This window comes from Cololabis saira, chromosome 14 (genome assembly GCF_033807715.1).
Source record: "Cololabis saira isolate AMF1-May2022 chromosome 14, fColSai1.1, whole genome shotgun sequence".
NCBI classification, from domain to species: domain Eukaryota; kingdom Metazoa; phylum Chordata; class Actinopteri; order Beloniformes; family Belonidae; genus Cololabis; species Cololabis saira.
In genome coordinates, this window is record NC_084600.1 from 24680353 (window position 1) to 24704401 (window position 24049).

Consider the following 24049-nt stretch of genomic DNA (forward strand, 5'->3'; position numbering starts at 1 on the left):
CTTAGTCAGTAATTTAATATATTTCATTTCATTTTTATTTATTCCAATCATGGAAATATGGAAACAAAAAAAAACAAACAAGTAAAATGACAACACAATCAAAAGCATATTCCATAACCATATATAAACGTAAGTCTATATTGAGGTAGTAGATCTGTTGCTTGGGGGTGTTGAAGTGATCTTGTTGACAATAAAAAAGGAATTCTTTGGTAAAAGGTTTCTATTAAATGCTGATTATTAAGCTTTGGTCATCAATTCTGGTTCAAGTAGTTGTAGTACATCTCAACAGCATACAGGTCTGACATCAGGTGGTTAAAAAACGTTTTACATCATCTGCGTTCAGGTCAGTTGGAGCGGTCATGATGCATACACACAAACAGCATTATATGGCATTTGTCCCCTTAGAGATTTCTTCTGTTTTTGCTTTTATGTCACACTTGCGTGTTTCAGAACATCAAACAGATACCAATACCAAACAAAGATAACCAGCGTGATTTGGTGTTTGGAAAGTTTCTTTCCCAAAATAAATGAAATCATCATTTAAAAACTGATCTTAAGTTGAGTACAGGAAGTGAGATTACTTTGAATATTCTGAAAGACATACCCTTGTACCCCTGTACCCCTGTAGTCAAATGTTTTTGACTACATGGAACGTTTAACATGTTGGTATAATGACCATTATATATGCTAGATGACCATTATATCTCATTTGTTAATTTAGCTCTTATTGCAAATAAATAATTATCCAAAGTTTTACATATTCACAATTTTTCCCCCTGAAATACCCTATTTGCAAAGGTCTTTATGACTAATCTGATCTGATCTAATATCTGATCAAGTGACACTTTTTCTGGAATGCCTTTTTGAACATGACCAGACCGCTGCTGTTACAAAAAAAGTCTCTTGCATTCCTTGTTTAAGTATGTTTAAGCATGTCTTTCACTTTGTACTGCTATCATGTTTGCAACAAAGACCTTTGAATTGAATTGAATGTCTGTTCTCATCTTTCATCCCTTGTCCTTGTCATATTTTCAAAGGTTCATCAACGCGCGTCGCCGTATCCTTCAGCCCATGTTGGATGCCAGTAATCCAGACCCGGCTCCTAAAGCAAAGAAAATGAAGTCCCAGCACCGTCCAACGCAACGCTTCTGGCCTGACTCCATTGTTGCTGGAGTTCTGCAGACACACAGATCTCAGACAGGAAACAACTCAGAAAGTAGGCCAACAGCCAAACACACAAACCCAGTTCAAGTTTGTATTTTCTGTTCCTCAGAGAACAGGAATGAACATCTCTGAGATCAACATCATATGTGTTTGAGTCCTAACCACTAGGGGGCACCCTTTTCCTTTTTTTATGTAAGAGCTAAAGATAAGGGCAGCAATTACAAGATGCGTCCCACAGGAATCATCAGATTAATCTGAAAATGTATTTAAAATGAGTCTCAAGTCTTTTGGGATCAGTTGGATACAGAAAGAAGAGCTGCACTTCTCTATCCCTGTGGGAGCCGTGTACCTCTTCACATCTGTGCTCAGTGTAGATTATAGATGCAAGTTGCTTGTGTCATTTATTATCCATTATCTCCGTAGTATACCTGATGCCGGAACATTCTGTTTGTTTTCACTATTCTTATGTACTTTTAACCCAGTACTCATTGATATCCTGGCGGTATTAATGCTGACAGATATGCTGGTGTTGTGTGTTTTAGACCTGAGCATGGACAGCCTGCAGTCGCTCTCCTCAGACTCAGCCACCCTGGCCATGCAGCAAGCCATGCTGGCAGCTGACGACTCTATGGATGGCACAGAGGACGAGGATGAAGAGGAGGAGGAGGAGGAAGAGGAGGAGGAGGAAGGTATGGAGGAAGAGGAAGAAGAAGAAGAAGAAGATGGAGATCAGGAACATGACAGGGAAAGGCAACTGTCCAGCAGGGGAGGGGGAAGAAGAGATCTGACCTTGGAGTCCAGAGAGGACCTGGAGTAGTCCAGCAGGAGAGGGGCTCCATGGACTTTGATCTTGCTGTGATCTTGATCTTACTGAACTAAACCCCGACCTCTTCATCCTAAACTAACACGGCTTTGATGCAGACAGACTCCTGAGCACTGGCCATGATCCATGTTCATCAGAGATGATTCTGCAAAGCCAATCGGAAACATTTATCATCACCTTCATGATTGTAGAGAGCAAATTTAACAGCAAGTAAAAGCATGTGAAACCTCTGGAATGAACTGGTTTTCTGCCTTAATTTGCCATAAAACGATATCTGGTCTTTGTATAAATTACAGTAATTGACAAACACAGTGTGCTTAACCCCTTGTTGATGGTTGTCGTAAATTTGCCTCCAAATACTTCTGGTTAGAATGTAGATGTAGCAGAGTTGACAGGCGTCTGCTTGACAGCAAAAACACAAACTCATCCATTCCATTTTTTTGTAAATGTATTTAGGCGGTAATGACTTAGGCTGATAACACTGAGTTATAATTATGCATCTCTTTTTTGAACACCCATTAAACATTCACAGTCCCAGGGAAAAAAGCAAAGTAGTCCCTTGTAGTTAGTAGCTGCTCATGGTTTGGCAGTAAAGACATTTAGGTAGAATTTGTTTCCAGTATTCTCCTCATTCTGAATCAGATGTCTGGATCAGAGCTGCACGATGTTCAGGAGGAATTTTAGACCGTTCCTCATTCCAGAACTGCTTCAGCTCAGACACATTTGTTGAATATCTAGTGTGAACAGCTGCCTTGAGGTCTCACCACAGGTTGCTCTTCTCTTTCCGGAGCTATTCTGTGCTGGATTTACTTCCGTGTTTAGGCCTCCACCCCCAAGCTTGTACTAGGCTTCAGCTGGTGGACACCCTGACATTATCCTGGAGGAGGTTTTAGTAAACACTGGAATTGATTTCCCCATCCATGTTTATTAGTTCCTCTCACCCTGAGACAGTAAAAGGAAGCCCAAATTATGATGCTCCCTCCACCATGCTTCATTTTGTTTTGATGTTGTTGAGGATTTTCCCTTTGATTCTTCTTGAACAATTAATTATTGTTTCATCACTTCACAAATTATTTCCCCAGTAGCCGTATGGATTACTGGGATTGATGGATTATTTTCTCTGGCAAACTAATAGCCTACAGAAATTGCTTTTGCAGAGCAGCATCTTTCCCCATGGTGCTCTTCAATGTTCATCCTGCCTGTTTAATGACTTCCATGTGGTAGACTCATGATGTTGCCAGTTTCAGTAATGTCTTCAAACCTTTAGCTGTTCTTTGTTGGTTCTTATTTACTTCAGTGAGGACTCTAGTATGTGTTTTTGGAGTCTTGGCTTGAGGTTCACTTCTAGGAAAAGTAGCCTTGTTACTAACCTGTCTCCATTTCTAGACGTTTTTTCTTACTCTGGACTGATGGATGATAAACATTCGCTTCATGTAGATCAACTACTGTTGATCGTATATCTTCAGAAATCTGATGTTTATTAGGATTGGTTCCCATCAGCAGATGGCTCCTATGAACGGCAAACGTTAGGGGAATTAGTCTAGTAAAATGTAAACTTGGTGTAAACTACTCCTGCAATGTGAATATTTAATGGCTGGGATCAATGAAGATTAGAACTTCCAACTACCTGACTGGTCTTCAGCAGGAGGGTCCCCCCTTATGATCCAGGTCCTGCTCAAGGTTTCTTCCCTCCTAAAGGGGAGGTTTTCTTGCCACTGTTCAGGTTAAGGTTTTTCTCCCACTAGGGGAGTTTTTACCTGATGTTCTGGGTCTCTGGAACAATCCCAGAGACAACTTGTCTTGTAATAGGCGCTATATGAATTAGATTGAATTGAATTGAAAGAATAATAGTCTTTGTTATCAGCTTAAACACATTATGTATGTCTTCAATTGTGATTTAGATGAAGTTCAGAACACATTTGATGGCAAATTAAAGCATAAAACCAGATATTCCAATGAGTTCATATGCATCTTCTTGCCTCTGTATCAGTTTCATGTTGAATTTCTGTTTTTGCCTTTTATCATCAAGTCCCCATGCAGTGAACTGTTGAACTATTTGGTAGCACATTTTTGTACTTTGTCACTCTGTTATTTATGGATAGACATTGCACAGGAACTCAACAGTTGAAAAGGTTACTGTCAGTTTTAAAAAATTGATATTTATAACCATTTCTTGGATCCTACCAGGATGCTGCAAGATATTTTGAAAAGGGACATACTGGACGGACAATGGGGAGTGGTTCCACATATATGAACAATCTGTCCGTCTTTGTTCTCTAAGACGTGACGGCATGCGGAAACAGCTACTTAACTGAATGTATTATTTTGGCACCTGGAATTAGGAATGACAAAGGGCTGCAGATTAGTTTAACAGTTAATTTCATTTATGACTGAAAGTACTTTTCATTTTCAGCGGACAGTCCATTATTTTACCTTGAGCCATTGACAGATGGACTTTAAAACGATTCTTTTCCTTAAATGAAGAGGCAGAAGGAAGTAGGGGCGGTCGGGGAATGCCTTCCAGTTACCTGCAGAAGTTACTGCACGGCTCAGCTTCCACTGATGGAACGTCGTTCAAACATTTCAATGACTCATCGGTTCTCAGGTCGAACAGCGCTCTCATCCAGCGTTTCTTTCTCACAAGTGAAACACTGATTCACTGCTGCAGCAAATCTTCTCGAGCATGACATTTGAAAGTATTTAGTTTTTCTGTGAGCTAAAAATAAGAAAAGAAAAAAAAGTAGTACACAATGTATACTGACTGCACATGTAGTATGTATATTGGATTTTTCTTATGTTTGCATTCTGGTGTTAAAGTTTTGCATATTTATTCAGTTTTGTGTGTGCGTGCGTGTGTGCGTGCGTGCGTGTGTGCGTGCATGTGTGCGTGCGTGTGTGCGTGCGTGCGTGCGTGCGTGCGTGCGTGCGTGCGTGCGTGCGTGTGTCCGTGTGTGTGCGTGCGTGTGTGTGTGTGTGTGCGTGTTTGCCCTCAGAGTAGTTGAAGGAACACCTCAGTTGTTTCTGATTGAGGATGCTGCAGTAACTGGTAGTCATGTACATTTGTTCTTGACTACAACCACTGGCTTTTGAAAATCGCCTTTGTTTTCAAGATTCTGCAGCTCACCATAGACTCAACGCTGAAGAAATCTCCCAGAGACAGCAGGCGACTGGAGGCAGTTTTCAGGAAATATTACAAAGACAAAGCAGTAATATTCCTTTCCATTTTCTGTAAAGGCTTTTGGAGAAACTCTGAATCAGTTCAAGCTCTGTGTTTTGTCCAAATCAAACTCACTTTTAATGTGAAAATGTTGAGAAAAAGAAAAATTCATGTTATATGGAATGTTATGATTGTTCATTGTGAAGTTTGTTGCTTATTAATATTCTTTTCTCGATTGCCCTTTTTTAATGGATCTTCCAGAGACAGTGACAGACGACCAGAATATTTCTATTTCATTTGTACACTTTGTTGTCAAAATCTATTGTGTTTCAATAGACCAATTTTAATAATTAAAACTCATTTTGATTTATTGAAGATCTGCATTTGTTCAGGCTGAACAAACACAAAGCTGTGGACTGTTGCCAGACTGAAACGTTTCTGCTGTGGGTTTGGGTTTTACATGCCTCATTTTCCTGACACACATGTAGCCTCCCACCCGCTGGTTGTTGCTTCAAGCCTGTAATCTTTCCCGCTAGTCCACGCCCACCCAAACATGGGCCCGCTTATTCAGCCCACAAACATAAAACCAAGCCAGCAGAGCTGTGGATCGCACATTTCCGAAATGTGGCTTTTGCCCCCTTGGAGTACATTTGTGCATACTTTCTCTTCTTGCAAAGCGTGTGTGTTGTTTAATTGTAACCTGTATTATTTCTGCAACGTTGCAAAAAGCCATGAAAAACAGTAACGGATATTGATGGAAAGTGGCACGACGAAGTACACGAACGTCTTGAAATTAACTGGTTTTCTTTCTTTATTTGACAATGTGATCTGATCTTCATATTAGTCACAATAACTGACAAATCAATTGTTCTTAAGCTGATAACACACAAATCATAATGTCTCGTGCTGTACTGAATGCATTCATTAAACATTGACAGTCCTGGTGGAGAAAGTAATGCACAGACTAATGATGGAAATGAAACACAAGCAAGCAATAGTTGAGCTGCACATGGCTGGAAAGGCATACGTGACATCCTCCGTCTTCACTGACGTCCAGTCACTAAACATTGAAGATGGCAGAGCACTGGATGGAAAGCTGCTCCTAATATAGAAAAAACTGGAGATTCTTACATTTAATTTACTTGAGATTTATAGTATTAACTGATTTTTTTTTTTTTTTCATTTAATTTAATATACATTCATTTTTAAATTTCAGACCTGCAACACATTACAGCAAAGTTGATACAGGACAGATTTTACAGCTTTGTAATGTTTGCTTCTCACAACACTTGGATGATTTTCTTACCGTGAGGATGCCAAGTGATGAAGACTTTCAAGTGTTATTTTCTCCCATTCTCCTCGCAAAGACGCTCTAAATGGGGCTTTTCCAACAAAGTGGTTCCAGAACTTGTTTGGACTCCTGTCAGGGGCAAGGTGTGGGATTACCTCATCAACCACCACACTGACCAACACTGTCAAACTCACATAGGCGTGAAGCCAGTAAAGAAGAAAATAATGAAAAATAATTAACAAAGAATGTACACCAAAATCCAGAGTCAGTGATCTGTGGGGGAGATCATCTCCCTGTACAATGTGCTGGCTGTAGCAGAAAAACAACTTTTAATGCTTTTTTTTTTTTTAATATTTTTTTTATCCCCGATTTTTTACCCATTTCATCACCCAGTGCTCATACCTAGACAGTCCTTGGCATTGTTCCCCTCTGCCAACCCTTTTAATGCTTTTTGACTGCGCAGTTGATGTTTGTGGATGTCCCCTAATGCACACCAGAAAAGGAGATTTACAACAGCTGTTCTAAATTAAATTTAAAAACAGTGTTTGCATTTTCATGAGTGGACGCTGGTAGGTGTGATAATATTGTTGCTTGTGTTTCTGGATACCGCTAAAACATTGATGATAAATCTGGTCGTCACAGTGATCATGAATACCATTAAGTAAGCAGTGTTCACAGAAGCCGCCTGAAGTGGTGGAAGACACATGGATCACAGCAGGAGTTTCAGTCTGAATTAAAACAACACAACTGTGTTTGTATTCATGCTTCCTGCTTCAAACAACAGGGATAAATCCTGATCATAGCCACGTTTGGAAATGCCAGTCATACAACCATCCATTTTCTATACCCGCTATATCCTTTGCAGGGTCACGGGTCTGCTGGAGCCTATCCCAGCTAATTTGAGGCGAAAGGCAGGGGTCACCCTGGACAGGTTGCCAGTCCATCGCAGGAAATGCCAGTCAGCATTTGGAAATTAGTGGCCAGTCTCTATGAATGCCTGATGAAATATTGCCCTCCCTAAAAAATGTTTAAATGTTGATTGAAATGAAAAACACTTCCAATTTATATTTAACAATTTCTAAATAATTATTTTTCCTACAATACATTTGGTAAGTTTATTTATTTTTTATTTATTTATACATATTATATTTATTTATTTCTTTTATGTATTTTTTGGTGTCTATAAAACGTTTTTTTCCCCTTTTTTGATTACAGGAATGGTTAAATGATCTCAGAAATTCATGTATCCAATTTGATACATCTGTCATGATAGGGTTAACTGAATTTCACTTTCAGATGTTTTAATATCAATTGTTGGCAACACTGACTTCACTACACAAGGACTTAAACCAGTTTATTTGATCTGCGTTCAAAAATACTATCAATGTTTGGAAATGTCAGCCAAGCAATGAGCATTTACATACGCCATCTAGAACAGCCTTTATTAAACTGGCAACATTCAGACTCTGGTTTTGGTTTTAAAGTACTTATCTGTGAACATGGTTTTCTACAGAAATTCAGAGTTCAGTAAAAAGAGGGTTCAATATGGGATGTGGCGTTACAATGTCATGACATGGTGGCTCTCTGTGTGTGGAAAAGCAATCCAGTTCTTCATAGATTCGAGAGTAAAACCACTTCTGAACTGGAACACCAGCCCAGAACTAGACACTTTGGACACTTATACAGTCCCAGACCATCACAGAGCCTGGATTCTGGACATGTTGCTTTGGACAGCCTGGATGATCTGTTTTCTCAGCACCCATTTCTTCGGGAACAGGAATACTAATTCATCTGACCACCATACACATTTCTATTGGGTGATGACTCAGAGCATGACCCCCAAGCAAATATTTCATATGAGTAATAATAGGTTTCCACAGTCATCGTCGACCAGTGCAGTGTTATCTGAAGGATCAGAGTCCGTGAACGATTTTATGATATTCTGCACTGTAGAAGGAGAAATATACAAAATGGAGATCCTCATTCCATCTCAGATCTTAGAGACTCGAGTTTTCATGGAAGCTGCTTTTGGGTGAAATCATAATTATACTTGATTACTTGATTACATCACATGACTAAAATAACATATTTATTGCTCATTAGTAAATGAAACAGATTTGTCTCCAAAGACATAAACAAAGTAAATTCAAGATCAATCTTTTTTTTTTCTTTCCTTTTTCTTGAATGTGGATTTTCCATAAGGTCCCCATTTTTTTCCAAACTTGGAGGTGTAATAATCTATTCGCCTTTGCGTATCATTGTGGTGGTGGGGTGTGGTTTGGGCTTAGCTATAGGAGGATCTGTGGAGCACAGTTCAGGCAATTTCAGCAGCAGAGAAAGGAGTGGGTGCTTAAAAGGGTCAAAAGCTGTTGATCTACCACATACGCGCATGAGCTCTGATTATCAACAAACTTGACTGGATAAACCGATTGTGTGTTGCATCCTGCCGTATTCTCTATCAGTGGCTGTGTCACAATCATTAGCTGTATTTTTCTCTTTTCTCTTGTTGAGTGAAAATTGATTCAGGTTTCAATCAGATAAACTGGAAAAATGAGTAAAAAGATGTAACATTAAGAAAACGCTCTCACTAAATGTGTCTTTGCTCCACAGCCCAAAAGGTTGCAGTTTCTGTAAAAAAGTCTACAGTTTCAAAATCACCACTCTTCCAGTTTGGTGAAGCACAGCTCAGGTTTTAACCTTGAAAATAGCTTGTCTTTAAAATCTGTGACAATTCTACATTTAGCAACAGGTGAAATGGTCACAACAAGCCAGGGTTGAAGCCACATCTGACCAAAATTCTTTAACACTTTTGAATTAAATTCAAATTCAATAGTATCTATTAATCCCTACAGGGAAAAAACAGTAGTAGTGTTCCTGATTTGAGTGTCTTCAAAGAGTCACTGTACGGGAATATTACTGTGGGCAGGAAGGATCTCCTGTATAGTTATATACTGTTATATAGTGTATACTGTGTATACTTTACATTTGTACTGTATATATGTATACTGTATATGTGTACTGTATACTATATATATATACTGTATACTAGATAGATAGATAGATAGATAGATAGATAGATAGATAGATAGATAGATAGATAGATAGATAGATACTTGATTGAAACGATTGACATGAGAGTCACTAATTAGTATTTCTCATGCTGTCATGCTTTGTCTGTATTTCTCACACTGTCAGAAGTAATACTGACAAAGTTGATTGGTGTTTAGCCCTCGAACTTTAGTTTATATGTTTGTTTGTAGAGGGACTGTGTCATGGTCATATACGGCAAACCCACCCATTAGTGGCCAACCACTCCCCTCAGCATCCTTCAACTTAACCAATCACCAGGCCCTTGATTACGTTACTGCTTTGGAGAGTTTGCGGATCATCATCAGCCACAAGAACTTCACTAACATTTCTTGGTGTCACAAGTGGTGAGTTTCAGTATTTTAGCCTTCTTACATGGGTGTCTGATTTAGTTTAATGTCCATGAAGGTGACTTAATATTTTAAGCCACAAAAAGGCAACACTGTTGTAAAGAGGCAAAACACTGTACCTTAGTTATATATTTGGTCAAAATTTGAATTGGGTTTTCTAATCTGCTTTATCTTCTGGCAAGTAGTTGTGGTTCTTTCTTTACCAAAGGCCCATAGTCTAGCTCAAAGTGTATTGAAACTGGATATACAGGGAAACTGAATTTTGCATTTCAGGGGTTATTAGACCCTGGCCCAGAGAGCTCAAGCTCATTCCAGTTCTGTGAACAAAAACTTGATAGAGAGCATGTTTACTTTAAAATACCCTAAATTACACTTTGTCTTCTCTCCTTCATGAAGCTGGAACAGTTTCAATTTCATCAGACAATCAATCATGTAGCACATTTTGAAAACATTTCAAAAACTACAGGTGACAGGTGGAAGGAGGTTCCCATCAGCCAGAGGTTCCACGGCAGTCAGCAGAGCAGGAACAGGCAGAAGTTCTACGGCAGTCAGCAGAAGGGGAATAGCCTGGGGTTCCACCGCAGTCAGCAGAGCAGGCATTTGGATTTATTTATTGATGGTATACGGAACCGTGTAGTTGATGTGGGCTCTTGGTTCAAAGGTAGTACCATTCACAAATATTACTTAACATGACATTTATTAACATTTATAATTGATAATCAAAGTGCATTGGAACAGATATCAATGATATATATTTGTTTAATTTTGCAGATTCTATGAATCAGATTACATGGAGCTCCTTCAGTTCTGTATCTGTGCAATGGCTGAGACTGGAGTACTGATGTATGGCCTTTTGGCCATCTATTTGTAATCTGCACATGTGTACTCTTTCTTTTCATTAACTTTTCATTAATATCCTGAGTACAAATTTATTACACAGCAGAAATTCATTATATAACCTGCAAAATCAATGAATCAGTGTCTCAATGGCAGAGCAGAGTACTAACTGGGCAAAAGGCAGTTCAGAATTATCATATTTCTGTTAATGCTGCTTGTTTAAATGGAATAGGATTTAATTATTGCCATTTTATGATAAAAGATGCAATGTACACTACATTTTATCATGAAAGAAACATCTTTAAAACTCTGTTAAGTATTAAACATTAAACAAAATGTGAGATAGTAGAAGACAACCCTTGCATCCACCTGAACTTCCTCTTGAACTTTCTCGTACAATATCGCAATAAGTTTCAACCACATAATATAATGTACGGTATTAGAAAATATCACAAACTTTTTTCACTCTCACTTGTTATTATAGTGGGGTTTTTCAGCTAATATCATCGAATAACCAATTTTTCTCTGAATAATGGCACTCTTATTGGTTCCACCAGCATCTTTACAAGGTCTTTGGTTGTTGTTCTGGATCTCATTTGCACATTTCACACCAAAGCACACCAACGATCCTATCACTCTTCCTGAGTGATAAGATGGCTGTGTGCTCCCATGGGGTTTCTACTTGTGGATCCTTGTTTGAACAAATTAATTTGACCTTCAGGCATGTAGAAATTGTATACAAGGACCCTGAAGCTCCAAAATTCCTTTCCTGGTGTCTTAATTGATTTTATTTGGTTTTTCCCATGATGCCATGCAATAAGGGGTTGAACATTTGAAAATGTGCTTTAAAATACATCCACACTCACTCCTGTTACCTGAAATTATCTAAGTTATCAGTTATCAGAAGCTTCTAATGCAGAAACATGCATGTGGGATTGTTCAAGATTTTTAAGGACACAGTAAAACTTAAGTTTGGTGACTTTGTAGAAAGTTATATTAAAAATCATGTATCTAATTAATTCACAAATTAAATGAGAATGTGAGTTGTAACTGACTTAAATGTTTCCTTGTCTTTATTGTCAGACATAGGAAAGAATAATTTGTGTATTTTTCAGTACGCTGTACCATAGTTATGCCAGGGTTTTGAGTGAGGAGGACCAAAATGCAGGAGATGAGGATGGCAGGAGTACAGACAAAAGTCATTTAATGAAACAAAAGAGCTATACACACAGGGATCCAACAAAAAACTAAAAATAGCTCCAGTGTAGGAATATCCACACCCAGGGAGACAAACCAGACAAGGAAACAAACAGTACGGACCAGCAGGGAGGAAGGGAAGGATATACTGTACGCACAGGACTGACAAAACACAGATACAAACTATCAGGGCAGATGGGAACAACTCAAACTATAAACACAAAGACTCAGACTTTCAAAATAAAACAGGAACCAATAAAATACCAAAAAACATAATAGTGTATGCCCTTGCCCAAAGGGCCTCTCATCCTGAAATTCACTCAGACATGTTTGTGTGGAGCTAAAAGCTTAGTGCCGGAGCAGAGAGTCTCTTCAACGAACCATCTGTAACACACTTCACAACAGAAACTCTTAAATAATATCCCTTCACATTACCAGTAAGCTGCCCTGGACAACACAATTTTTGTATGGTGTAGGATCTCAGCAGCAGCTCAGAGGCTGAACTATGGCAAAAAATAGAAATAGAATGATAGAGTCTGAAAAAGCCACTGGTGTTGGTTCACTTGTTTGAAGTGGGCGACAGCCAGCATACAACACACAGATATAAACACACACACACACATCTTCAAGGACTGCTGTGGAGGTCTACTGCAGTCAGTGCCATCTGGGCGCTTACACGCTCCCACATGTCCACCCTGTAATTAGAACCAGACCCAGCTCGACCAGGTCCAGCCCAAATCCACCCTCTCATTTACCCGGGCCCTCCCTGGATACTTAAGGAGCTGTCCAAAAGTGTGCAGGCTTTCACAAGCAGTCTCTGGCCTTGCAAACTAAACTTATCGGCAGAAAAACCTGGAAAACCTAAGGTAAGGAGTTGATGCTTTTCATCATGCTTGGACTGCAGGTTTACCACAAATTTAAACACCTTCTTGTTTTATTATATCACACAGTGTGATATGAGAAAGGTCATGTGTTTTAGATGATGTTGCAGCATTGTATAAAAAAATTAACAACCTTTTTGTTAAACACTGTAGGTTTTGGAGATGTCGATCGCCCAGGCAGCGGCCAAGGCCATGCTCTCTGACGCCCTGCTGCAGGACCGCGCTGGGATTTACAGGATCAGCCACCTGGAACTGGAGCTTCCTATGGACAAGGTTATCAAGTATGTGTCTGTGGGCCTCCCACTGATGCTGGTGTGCATGGCCTTCACCCGCGAAATCTCCCTAGGTGAGGAACTGTCTGTGTCTATGATTGTTTCCCACATTCATATGAAACTTAATGTCATGATATGAATGATCTTTTTACCTTAATGCTGATGTCTTGGATGCTGTAGTTTGTTTTAGTTCCATTGTTGGTTTCTTATGTGAAGAAATTATAGTTTTTCTCCATATGTAGCTAATTATCGTGAAACTACATGTAGTTTAATCTGTAATAAACTGGATAGTAAGACTAAATAGATCTCTTACTTAATTATAAATGTCTATTCTATTTTCCATGCACTTACAAAGGAAAGTTCTGCTGCAGGTGTCAACCTAAGACACAAAAGACAACCAACAATCCCAAATATGCATGCCAATTGACAATAGAGTCTAATGTAAAAGGAGGCTGACTCCCTTGACTTTGAACTAAATGTGTTCTCTGCAGAGCTGGTCTGCAATCAGTCGGATGCTGCTGATGCTAATTACCACAGGGGATGATTGAGAGCGCCGTTCACCGGCGCTGGCATACTCTAATTACAAGACAAAGTTCTTCCGTGGCAGCTCCCCTCTTTTTCAGTCAAATGAGAGGATATGTTGATTAAATGGAGGGGGGCACAGAGCTGGTTTGGTGGCGACGTACACAGCTCATCTGATGAATCCTGGCCGCCCGTCTGCTCGGTTGTCGTTTCACAGAAGCGCTTGATTGCTCTGCTGTCTGGAGTCTGGTTAACTCACACCTGGACTCTCAGCCAAGAGTTGCCGTATGAGGCACAAATGTGAGGAGGGTCTGCCAGTGGTAATTGGGATAAGGAGGAGGACACAGAAGCAGCAGCAGAAAATTCACTCCCAGCTTATCCAAGTGGCTCACATGGGTGGGAAGTTGATGGGGGAGAACATTTCACAATATTTCACAAAAAGGCATGTGTTGTTCTTTTATCCAAAGTGATGTGGTAACACATGTTCTCAAATATGTCTTCACAAATAAGGAAACATGGCATTCCATGGTAAACAACATTTCAACCTAATGACTTTAGGTTGTGTTATGTGGTTGATTCATTTAAGACATTCTAAATACAACATTAAAATCATATTTAAAAAACTATACATTATCCTGGCCATGACAGGCTCTCATCCACAACAACTGTGTTACACAACAGTACACAGAGACGGTGGACAGACGTTCTCCATTGTTGACAAATGCGTGAGAAAATCATAGAAATGCCAATCAAACATTAAAACAATGTCTCAAATGAAGATTGGAAGGGATCTGTATATTTCTCCTTTTACAGAGCAGAACATCAGAATATGATTAAACCATTTACTGACAGAACCACATGGACAAGGGGTTACCATGGAAACTTATGTCATCACGAATGAAACTTTAAACTTGACTCTGGTTTTTTGTTTTTTTTTATCCACGATTTCTTTCTCCATTTTCATCACCCAGTGCTCTACCTAAGTGACAGCCCTGGGCATTGCTATCCTCTACAAACCCAGGGAGGGCCCTGCACTGAGCTCAGGTCTCCTTCTTGCCCTGAGGAGTGAGCAGGCCGCTTCTTTTCACCAGACAGGGTGGGGCTTCTCTGGCCGGACGTAGCGCGTGGAAGGATCACGTTATTCCGGCCAGATCCTCCCCACCTCATCTGGAGCCCCGGTTGGCCAGAGGGGGCATGTATAGCTCAGGACTGTGTGCATGTTTTTGTGAGGGAAGCTCACATTGCAACCCAAGGGAACACGGGGAGAACATGCAAACTCCACACAGAAAGGCCCTTTCGCCAGCGGTCATCCCTGTTTAGTTGGGGAAGTAGATTTTGCTGTGGTTAAATAGTAGCAGCGGCTGTGCCAGTAACAGAAATACCAGCAATAACTAGTTTTCAAAGCAGTTGTAGCTGCAGTAATTGTAGAAGTACTACAGTCACAGTTAACATCAGAGGTCAAGGAACTGCTTGAAATTGGATTTTTGTTCCGTTAAAAAAAAACAAGAAACAATCCTACCATTTTCAGTTTGGACATTAGATTAAAATGTTTGATGCTGATGCAGTTGAAGATCTCTGAAATGAGCTTAGCTTACATGGAGCAGGCAAGGCAGACCCATCATCCACAAACTCTGTCTGCAAAAAACACATGTATGCAGCCAGCCAATGTTTTTCTGACCTCAGTGTCAGTCTAAAAATAGCAGCATATCCTTTTCTCTCTAAATTCGGTCATACGTTCAGATTTAAAATGATTACACTCATCATAACCTCAGCTGCCATAATTATATCATAGTTGTCGCTATCAATAATGATGAGTTTGGTGTTGAAATACGGCTGATTAATTACACACACATGCATGGATAAAGGGTAATTAGACCATGCAACGACTGCCCAAAATAGGGTTGACTGGCAGGAGAAATCACATCCTGACAGTTAATTAGTGGCTGCATGTTTCTGCTCACAGGGAACTGTGTCTCTGCAAAGGGTGAGGGTGAGCATGTCCCTCCCAGAGCTCTGAAGGGGGTAGAACATTACAAGGGTGTGCCCCATCCCGAGCCTTCTCTTAGAGGGTGCAACTCCCTTGGAAAATAACAGATGGCTCTGCAGCGGATTCAAGTGGTTGGACTATATGTGGTATTATCTTGGTAAAATAAACGTCTGGGTGGAGAAGCAAAATTTAGAACAGGGTCATGCAGTGTTGTTAAATGACAGGTTGCCTTTTGGAGACATTTTTTTTTGCCAGAGAAAGTCTGCATCACTGAGAGGGAAATGGCACAGACAAGCTCATATCTGTGTGTGAAACGAACCACCAGTGCTGAGTACTGTATGTATTAATGTGAGAGATATCAAGTGGTAGGAGGATGCTAACAGGCAAACTGATACACTAAATTAAATACTCCCCATATAAACCATGAATAATGTTACACATTAAGATTTTTTTGTTTTGTTTTGCAGGGCCTCAGATCAGCTGTTTCACTCCCAGCAACTTCACGGCCAAGCAGGCTGACTACGTCGACACGTACTGCTGGGATTCGCTTATGCATCATGAGTTCGACAGTGATGGGAACTTTGAGCAGCGTTCTCTCTGGGTGCACAAGGTGAGTGTAAACATTCTGACCATTCTGGGTTTGTGCCAAACCAGAATGACTCAGACAACCATAGTGCAACGAAACGTTTACACACAGTTTAGCAAAAGACATTAGCTTTTTTCTCCTTGATGTCTAACATTAAACTTTAGAACATTTTTTGTTGTCAGTCAGTTAGGATTCCCCCCTTTTAAGATTTGTAAATTGTCAAAATAATGCGGGCAATATTTTTTGTGTCTTGATTTCTTTAAAGTGTGACATTACATACATTTAGTCATTGATAGCTTTACTTGTTTTGAATAACCTCTCACAGGATTCTCATAATAACACACTGCTACTAATAACTCATGACAGAACTGATGGATCTAGTTTGTAGACTCTAGCTTTTCAGTACCCCACAGATATTTTCTGTTGGACTGTGGTCAGAGCTTTCTCTTAAGTCACTTTGCAGCTTATTTGGAGGTTGTTTATCCATTTGGAAAACCTATCTACAAACAAGCTTTAACTTGTTGGATGATTTTATAAGATGTTGTTTCCACATATCCACATATTCTTTCCTTGTTATGCTGTCTACTTTGGATCCCACAACATAAAAACTGACACAATCTGATTGATATTCTGAGACCTAAAGCCTTAGCCTTTTTTCCTACAAACATAACAATGAACAGTATAATCAAACAGTTTTAGTCTCAAAACACATGTCAACAGATTGGACTTGGGATGCAACATCGATGCTATTTACAAGGGACAGACAGACTGGATTTCTTGATGAATCTTAGGTCCTTCAGCATTTGCAGCAAGATGTTTGAATATCTTCTATAAATTCGCTGTGGAGAGTTCAGTCACATCTGCAGTCATCTGTTGGGGGGCAACATCAGAGCCAGTGACTTAAAGAAACTGAACATACTGATAAAGACGTCTGGGTCTGTTCTGGGGACTATTCTGGAGATGATTGTGCAGAGGAGAATAATGAAAAACATAATGGATAACCCTAGGAAACCCTCTTCACAAGAAAATTATACAACTATAGTAAATTTTGTCAAAGTTTCTTCAGATCCACTGCAAACACAGACCACTACAGGAGATCCTTCAGATTTCTACAGGAGATCCTTCAGATTTCTACAGGAGACCCTTCAGATTTCTACAGGAGACCCTTCAGATTTCTACAGGAGATCCTTCAAATCGCTACAGGAGATAATCCAGGCAGCTACATGAAATCATTCATGCCCACAGCTAGAATGATCTACAGTATAATGACTTTGAAGAAAGTTAGTGACAGTTCCTGCAGCATTTATATTTTCTTTAGAAATTAATGAAGCATCCTTGAATCAACAATGGAATTGAATTGAATGGTTTATTTATCACCTGTCAGGTGATTTATGCCCCTACATTGAACCAATGACTTATGTGCCCCTTGTTTCAGGTACTGAGCACTGTAATGTCCACCTTAGCCTAACGTACACCTCTCCAAAAGTGTAACAAAGTTTGATGCCACCATTGTTGACGGGGAAGATAAAGCTATAACAATGCTATCACAATGGCGTCTTAAAAATGCACTAGATGATTTTCAAGCTCCTCTTCTTCCACGTTTGCCTCTACAACTTGTCATCTAAGTACTGCCAATCCACATACTGTGTCACAATCTTTTTTCTCTTTTTTTCTCTCTGGTTCCAGCCAGTGTCTTTACAAGGTCTTTTATTGTTGTTCTAGGATTCTTTTTGGGTATGTTTTATCTCATCCCAGCTTTTGGGACACAGAAGGGTATCTTTCCTGAAGCGTTATGATGGCCGTGTATTCCCATGTTCTTTATTAAACAGGATTCGTAAAATCCTATGAAAGAACAAGTCAAAATAGTTTTTTATTCGTTTTTACTGTCAGACTAAAATATGTTATATTTAGGAGTTTTTCACCTTAGTTTAAGTTTGGAAAAACTTCAGGTGAAAATGTCAGTTTACCTCGTAAATACAGATCTAAACCTTTTTGCACATTGTTCAGACCCAGCGTAGATAAATATCAAGTAAACAGAAGAGAATGCCATTCTAAATCAGGACCTGTGATACTGGGTTTTAAGGCTATCATTTGTATGACTCATCTGCTTCTTTCAACTCTTTACTGCCACTTTATTTTTCCTTGCCTCCATTTTTTTTACTTTTCTGCCATTTGCTTGTTCTTTCAGATGTTTCCTTACTCTCTTCTGGCCATGGCCATCCTGATGTACCTGCCGGCTCTGATCTGGCGCCAGCTCGTCATGCCCTCGCTTAGCTCCGACCTGCTGTTCATCATTGATGAACTGGACAAATCGTACAACCGCTCGATCCGAATGGCCCAAAGCATTCTGGACATGCGCCAAAACACTAAAAACCCCCTCACATTCCAGGCAGAGCTTCAGAGGTAAGAGTCAAGCAACTGTTGGCCTTTAGCACAAATGTTAATTGCTTTGTCATGTAAAATACCTCTGAATTTATTTTCTGTTTGAATATTCCAACCACCTCCAGACAGGAAACTGACTCGTTTAATGAATCTTCACAGATTTTCAGAGGGAAAATATAATTGCAGTAGCAAATAAAAATGCTGTTATGGTGGGAAAACATGACAGTAGCGGTGCTATAATGAGATGGAAACTCTTCCTTCACCAAGTAAACATGGTTTTGGATTGACTAATACAAGAAACTATCTTTTCCATCTAACGCTACTCTGGGATGTCAAGATGGGCAGTTCCTTGTATCCATCAATAGAAGATTGGTATTATCTGGAGTTTCTCAGCTGAGAATGAAAAACCACAATTCTTAAAAGCTGTGATGGAGTAAAATGTCAATTAAAAACAGAACACAAGGACTTACAAATCTCATAAACCCATATTCTAATCAAAATAGAACATAGAAAACATAGAAAATATTAAAAGTGAGACATTGTGCCATTTCATAAAAATCCTTAGGTCATTTTTTTATTTGATGGCAGCAACATGACTTAAAGGTATAGTCTGTAATCGTATTCAAAAACATTTGTTGTTATACTGGGTGAAATGGTCCTACCATCCTGAGAGTAGCCAGTGAATAATGTGTTCAGAAAAAGGAAAGAAAAAAATCTGTCTTCTCTGACAGCTTTAATCCTGTAAAAACTCTGACCAATCTGTTTTTTTGCGCACCAAATGGCACGGATTGGTCAGAGGACCCGAGGATTGGCAGGGGGGAAAGAACAGATGCCTCCAAGTCCTGCCCACGCCCCCCTCTGTCCCATGCGCGCACTCGTCACGTCGAAAATCTTGCCGGAAAACACACATCTGCGGCGCAGGTTGTCCGCTACTGGGGGTCTGCCACGGATCCCCAGTATGGGGTTCCGTGGGGATGGAGGCGTCTCCATCCCGGCGAGGGCGGAGAGCGCCGGTGCGGGTGCGGGTGGCGGTGCGCTGCGGTGCTGTGCAGGCTCTGTTGCCACGGCTACGCCGTAGGGTACGCGGTGACGCGCACCATTCTGCGTTGGTGTAACGCGGAACCATAAATCAGCCTTCAGTATGTGCTCTGTGTGCTGTTCTGAACTTCTCGGTTGTGCTCATTTTGCTGGGACGTTGGGTCCCTCCGCCGAGACACAACTTTTGCGGTATGCGTTCATTGTTGTGTCTAAAAATGATGCGCAGTGCCGACCCAATCAGAAACGGTACAGATATTCTGTGATATTTTTTTTATATTTATAAAAAAATAAAATTATAAAAAAATAAAGGATCCCCATAACTTTGATTGGGTGGGCAGGACGCACGTTTGGGTGGGCACAGTTGGGGACACTTGAGATTGTATGTTGCTGTGTGAACAAGAACATGGTGCTGAGTTTCTTCTTCTTGTCCAATTGCAGGGCCAAGAGGAAGCGATACTTTGAGTATCCCCTTCTAGAGAGATACCTGCAGTGCAAGCAAAACTCTTACTTCCTGGTTAGCATGCTTTTCTTGCGGGGCTTCCTCCTCCTGACCTTCATGACTTCTGCTTGCCTCTACCTGGCATACTTCCACCTCTCAGCCTTCCTGCAGGATGAGTTCAGCTGTTTTGTCCGCACTGGTATGCTGCGTGACCAGACCTGGATTCCAGAGCTGGTTCAGTGCAAGATCATTGGACAGTTGGTGTTTCAGGTGATAAGTGTCGCAAACGGGGCTATCTATGTCCTACTGGCACCCATTGTCCTCTTTAGCCTCATTCGACTCTTTGTGTGGGACACTACCTTCATCTCTGTCTATGAGGTCCTGCCAGCTCTGGATCTCATCAAACGCCAAAGGCTGGGCTGCCCGCTGAATGACCTAAACGTTCTCCTGCTCTTTTTGCGTGCCAACGTAGCTCACTTGAAGTCCTATGGACAGGTCAGGGCTCTTTGCTCTCTTGCACCCCCTCAAGTGGGCAATGCCACTGCTGAGCAGGGACTAAATGCAATGTTGACACAAGAAGAAATAGAGGAGCGTGAAGAGGCAGCTATGGAGCTAGCAGAAGAAATTGGGGAAGCCAAAGAGGAAGGAAAACTCAACCTGGTGGATATCATGACTATTCTGGGAGCAGCACAAGGAAGAGTGGCAAACTGCAGCGAGAAGAGGCCTCTAGTGGAAGAAAATATGAGTCTGGGTACTACAACACTTATCTACACACTCAAACGCATTATTTTAGTGGCTATATTCATCTTCATCATTTGGGATGTTCAAAAAATAATTAAGTAATGTCTGGACTATTGATGTTGATTCATATGGATTTTAGTTTATATGGTGCTCTTCATCTTGCATAGTATTTAGAGGGCTTAAGGATGCAGTTAAAGAGACGTCAACGCCTGAAGATGGTGAAACTAAAACAGAGGATTTATTTCCATCTAAGGCTTTATTGCTTTTCTGTATGAAACTGAAGGACCTATATTTCTAAAAGAGTCTTTAAAATTACTGGCAAATTTTGAAGAGGTAGATTTGTAGTACTTCCCTTGCCCTAACTGCCCTCTCTGTCTCTTCCCAGAGCCAAACCACCAGGGGTACCATGAGTTGAAGGAGACTGCACCCTTTAGTCATTACTAGCCTTCCAAAGGACTGAATTAAAGTGATAGCTAACATCTTTGTTTTGTTCTATCTTTTTTGGAATGGTGGTGGGCGATGTGAAGGAGATTGGATTTCTGTGGTGTGAAGACAAAAAAAGGAAGAAAGAAAGTCTCTTTTAGAATTACAGGGCCAGTTGTATATATATAGCTTTGTCAGTTTTTAGCCTCAGGGCTTCTGTGACGGTCAGTCTTTTCTAGTCAATGTTGTCCCATGCTTTTATATATATATATATATATATATATATATATATATATATATATATATATATATATATATATATATATATATATATATATATATATATATATATATATATATATATATATATATATATATATATATATATATATATAAAAACTTTATTTGCAGACAGACAGAATACAAAACGAGATACAAAGACACACACATTGAAAACATATAAAAATGCTTCACTTTAAATGCAGTGAAAAAGCAGCTGTTGAAATTAAGGTATCAATGATGAAAAATACATTTTGATATCAGCAAGTTTATCTGATTTCTGTTGTATTATTTAATGATGAGGTGGCTTTAGTGAATTTTAATTTATGTACTCACTTTATATACTCACAACATACTGCCACTCTGTCAGGACTCCTTACTCTCACAATAAGGGAACTCTTCAGCTTCTGGTTTTAACTCACCAGGGAAATGTTCTGGAACTGTGGATTTTCAACATAGTGGAAGTTAGTTCTTCTTAAGCTTCTGAAGTTACATGTGTTCAGTATTTCGACACAATCCTTTCCTAAACCTGGCCAGTACCCAGAGCCAAATATATCCAGAGGAAAGGGAAAACACAGTGTCCCAAAGTGAACTATAGGTTTCATTATGCAAAAATATTTGATAGCCCACTTCCTCCTTTCGAAGTGCCTGCGATTATCTAAAAACTGCAGTTGATGCATCAGGGATCAGATAAAACATACCTCATACATATGTGAGAGCCAGGGGTCCTGACAAACTGTAGCAGATTGCCTGAGAAAAACTCAGGTGCAAAAACAATAGCTTTTGTTTTCTGTGTATTATTGAAATTTGTACTGTGCATTTCTAAATAAATCAACTTTTTAATAAGCAGAATTTTTTTTCATTATTGTATGCTTGTAATTTAAACTTTTAAATAGACTATGTTGCTACATTAATGAAGAAGACAGTTTTGAGAAAGAATCGAAAGTTGAGCATTCTTTAAGAGCAGTGGAGATGTGGTTAAGAGCAGTGGTTTTATTTTTAGGAGATGTAGTTTTCCTATTCTGTACTGTAATTTCAAACACAAAAGAAATGTAAAGAAATCACAAATGATAAGTTGATGATTGGAATTGTATGAGATGAAAGATTACAGTGCAGTCAGGATAATAGTCTACATTGACTCTTTACATACAGTACAGTATAGTTTACAGGAGTGTGTGTGATAGACAGGACTCTCTATCACACACACTGAGGGTAATGTTGGTTTCAGACTTGCCCAAAAACATAGAGCGAGACAGAGATCTATCTATACATACATGCATACATATATATACACACACGTGGACAAAATTGTTGGTACCCCTCAGTTAAAGAAGGAAAAACCCTTAATTCTCACTGAAATCACTTGAAACTTACAAAAGTAACAATAAATAAAAATGTATTAAAAATTAAATAATCAAAATCAGCCATTACTTTTGAATTGTTGATTAACATAATTATTAAAAAAAAAAACTAATGAAATAGGGCTGGACAAAAATGATGGTACCCATAACTTAATATTTTGTTGCACAACCTTTTGAGGCAATACATACATACATACATACATACATACATACATACATACATACATACATACATACATACATACATACATACATACATACATACATACATACATACATACATACATACATACATACATACATACATACATACATACATACATACATACATACATACATACATACATACATACATACATACATACATACACATACATACATACATACACATACATACATACATACATATTCTTATGTTTATAATATATATCAACTTCAAAACTTTTGACAAAGTTGGACTGACTGTTCTTTTGTATAGTAGAGTAAAAGAATAATGATGGGTGTGGGTGCTCAGGCTACAAGTTCTTGCAAAATGACTCAAATTAAAAATGTTCTTATTATAATGCTGCCCAGAAGTCTGCCAAAGTAATCATAATTGATAGAGATCTTTAGGGGATCCTGATCTCCATGTACTGAGTTTGGTGCCTGTATGATGAGTTATATGTTTTATTAATTATGAGAGATTTGTTGCCCAGATAATTTTAGTACAGAAAAAAGTGGAGGATAAAATACAAGCTATTCAGAAATGCAATAGAATTGCATGGACCCCTAAAAATGAGAAAGAGAATGAAAAAGAGAATGCCTTTATCGTCATCATGCGTTGAGAGAGGGACAAAAGAACAACAGCTGCTTCCATATGGTGCAAAGTAGGTAGCAATTATATATAACAATAGAACTATCCAGTATTTACAAAAAAAAAAAACCCTATAAAACACCCCCTCAGTATATAGAAAATAGATGTACAGTATAAATAGGTTAAAAAAACAATAGCAGTTAATAGAAAGATAAATACAAGTACAGGAAAAAATAAACTCTAGGCCATAATGATATTGCATGTGAGTCAGTTTTTAGGAAGGATTGCGCTTGTGTCCCATATTGAATATGGGGTTTATCAGTATGAGATTGGTTATTGTACAGAGTTGATGGTTCTGATGGCCCGTAAGTACAAGCTATTTTTGAGTCTGTTAGTCCTGCATATCAGAGACCTTTTGCCAGATGGCAGCAGATTAAAC

At 39.3% G+C, this 24049-nt stretch overlaps 1 protein-coding gene across 1 annotated transcript in view; it reads left to right on the forward strand.

Moving 5' to 3' along the window:
- The window catches only part of LOC133459349 (uncharacterized), a 152561-nt gene extending 131064 nt beyond the window's left edge, over positions 1-21497 (forward strand). Inside the window, exons 11-19 of the mRNA XM_061739239.1 lie at positions 1038-1216; positions 1707-1977; positions 10346-10455; positions 12612-12772; positions 12941-13133; positions 16036-16178; positions 18343-18557; positions 20013-20764; positions 21140-21497. Of these exons, the coding sequence (XP_061595223.1) occupies positions 1038-1216; positions 1707-1977; positions 10346-10455; positions 12612-12772; positions 12941-13133; positions 16036-16178; positions 18343-18557; positions 20013-20764; positions 21140-21198 (2083 nt within the window). The 3' untranslated portion in view covers positions 21199-21497. The remainder of the gene's footprint in view (positions 1-1037; positions 1217-1706; positions 1978-10345; positions 10456-12611; positions 12773-12940; positions 13134-16035; positions 16179-18342; positions 18558-20012; positions 20765-21139) is intronic.
- The last annotated feature ends 2552 nt before the right edge of the window (positions 21498-24049 follow it).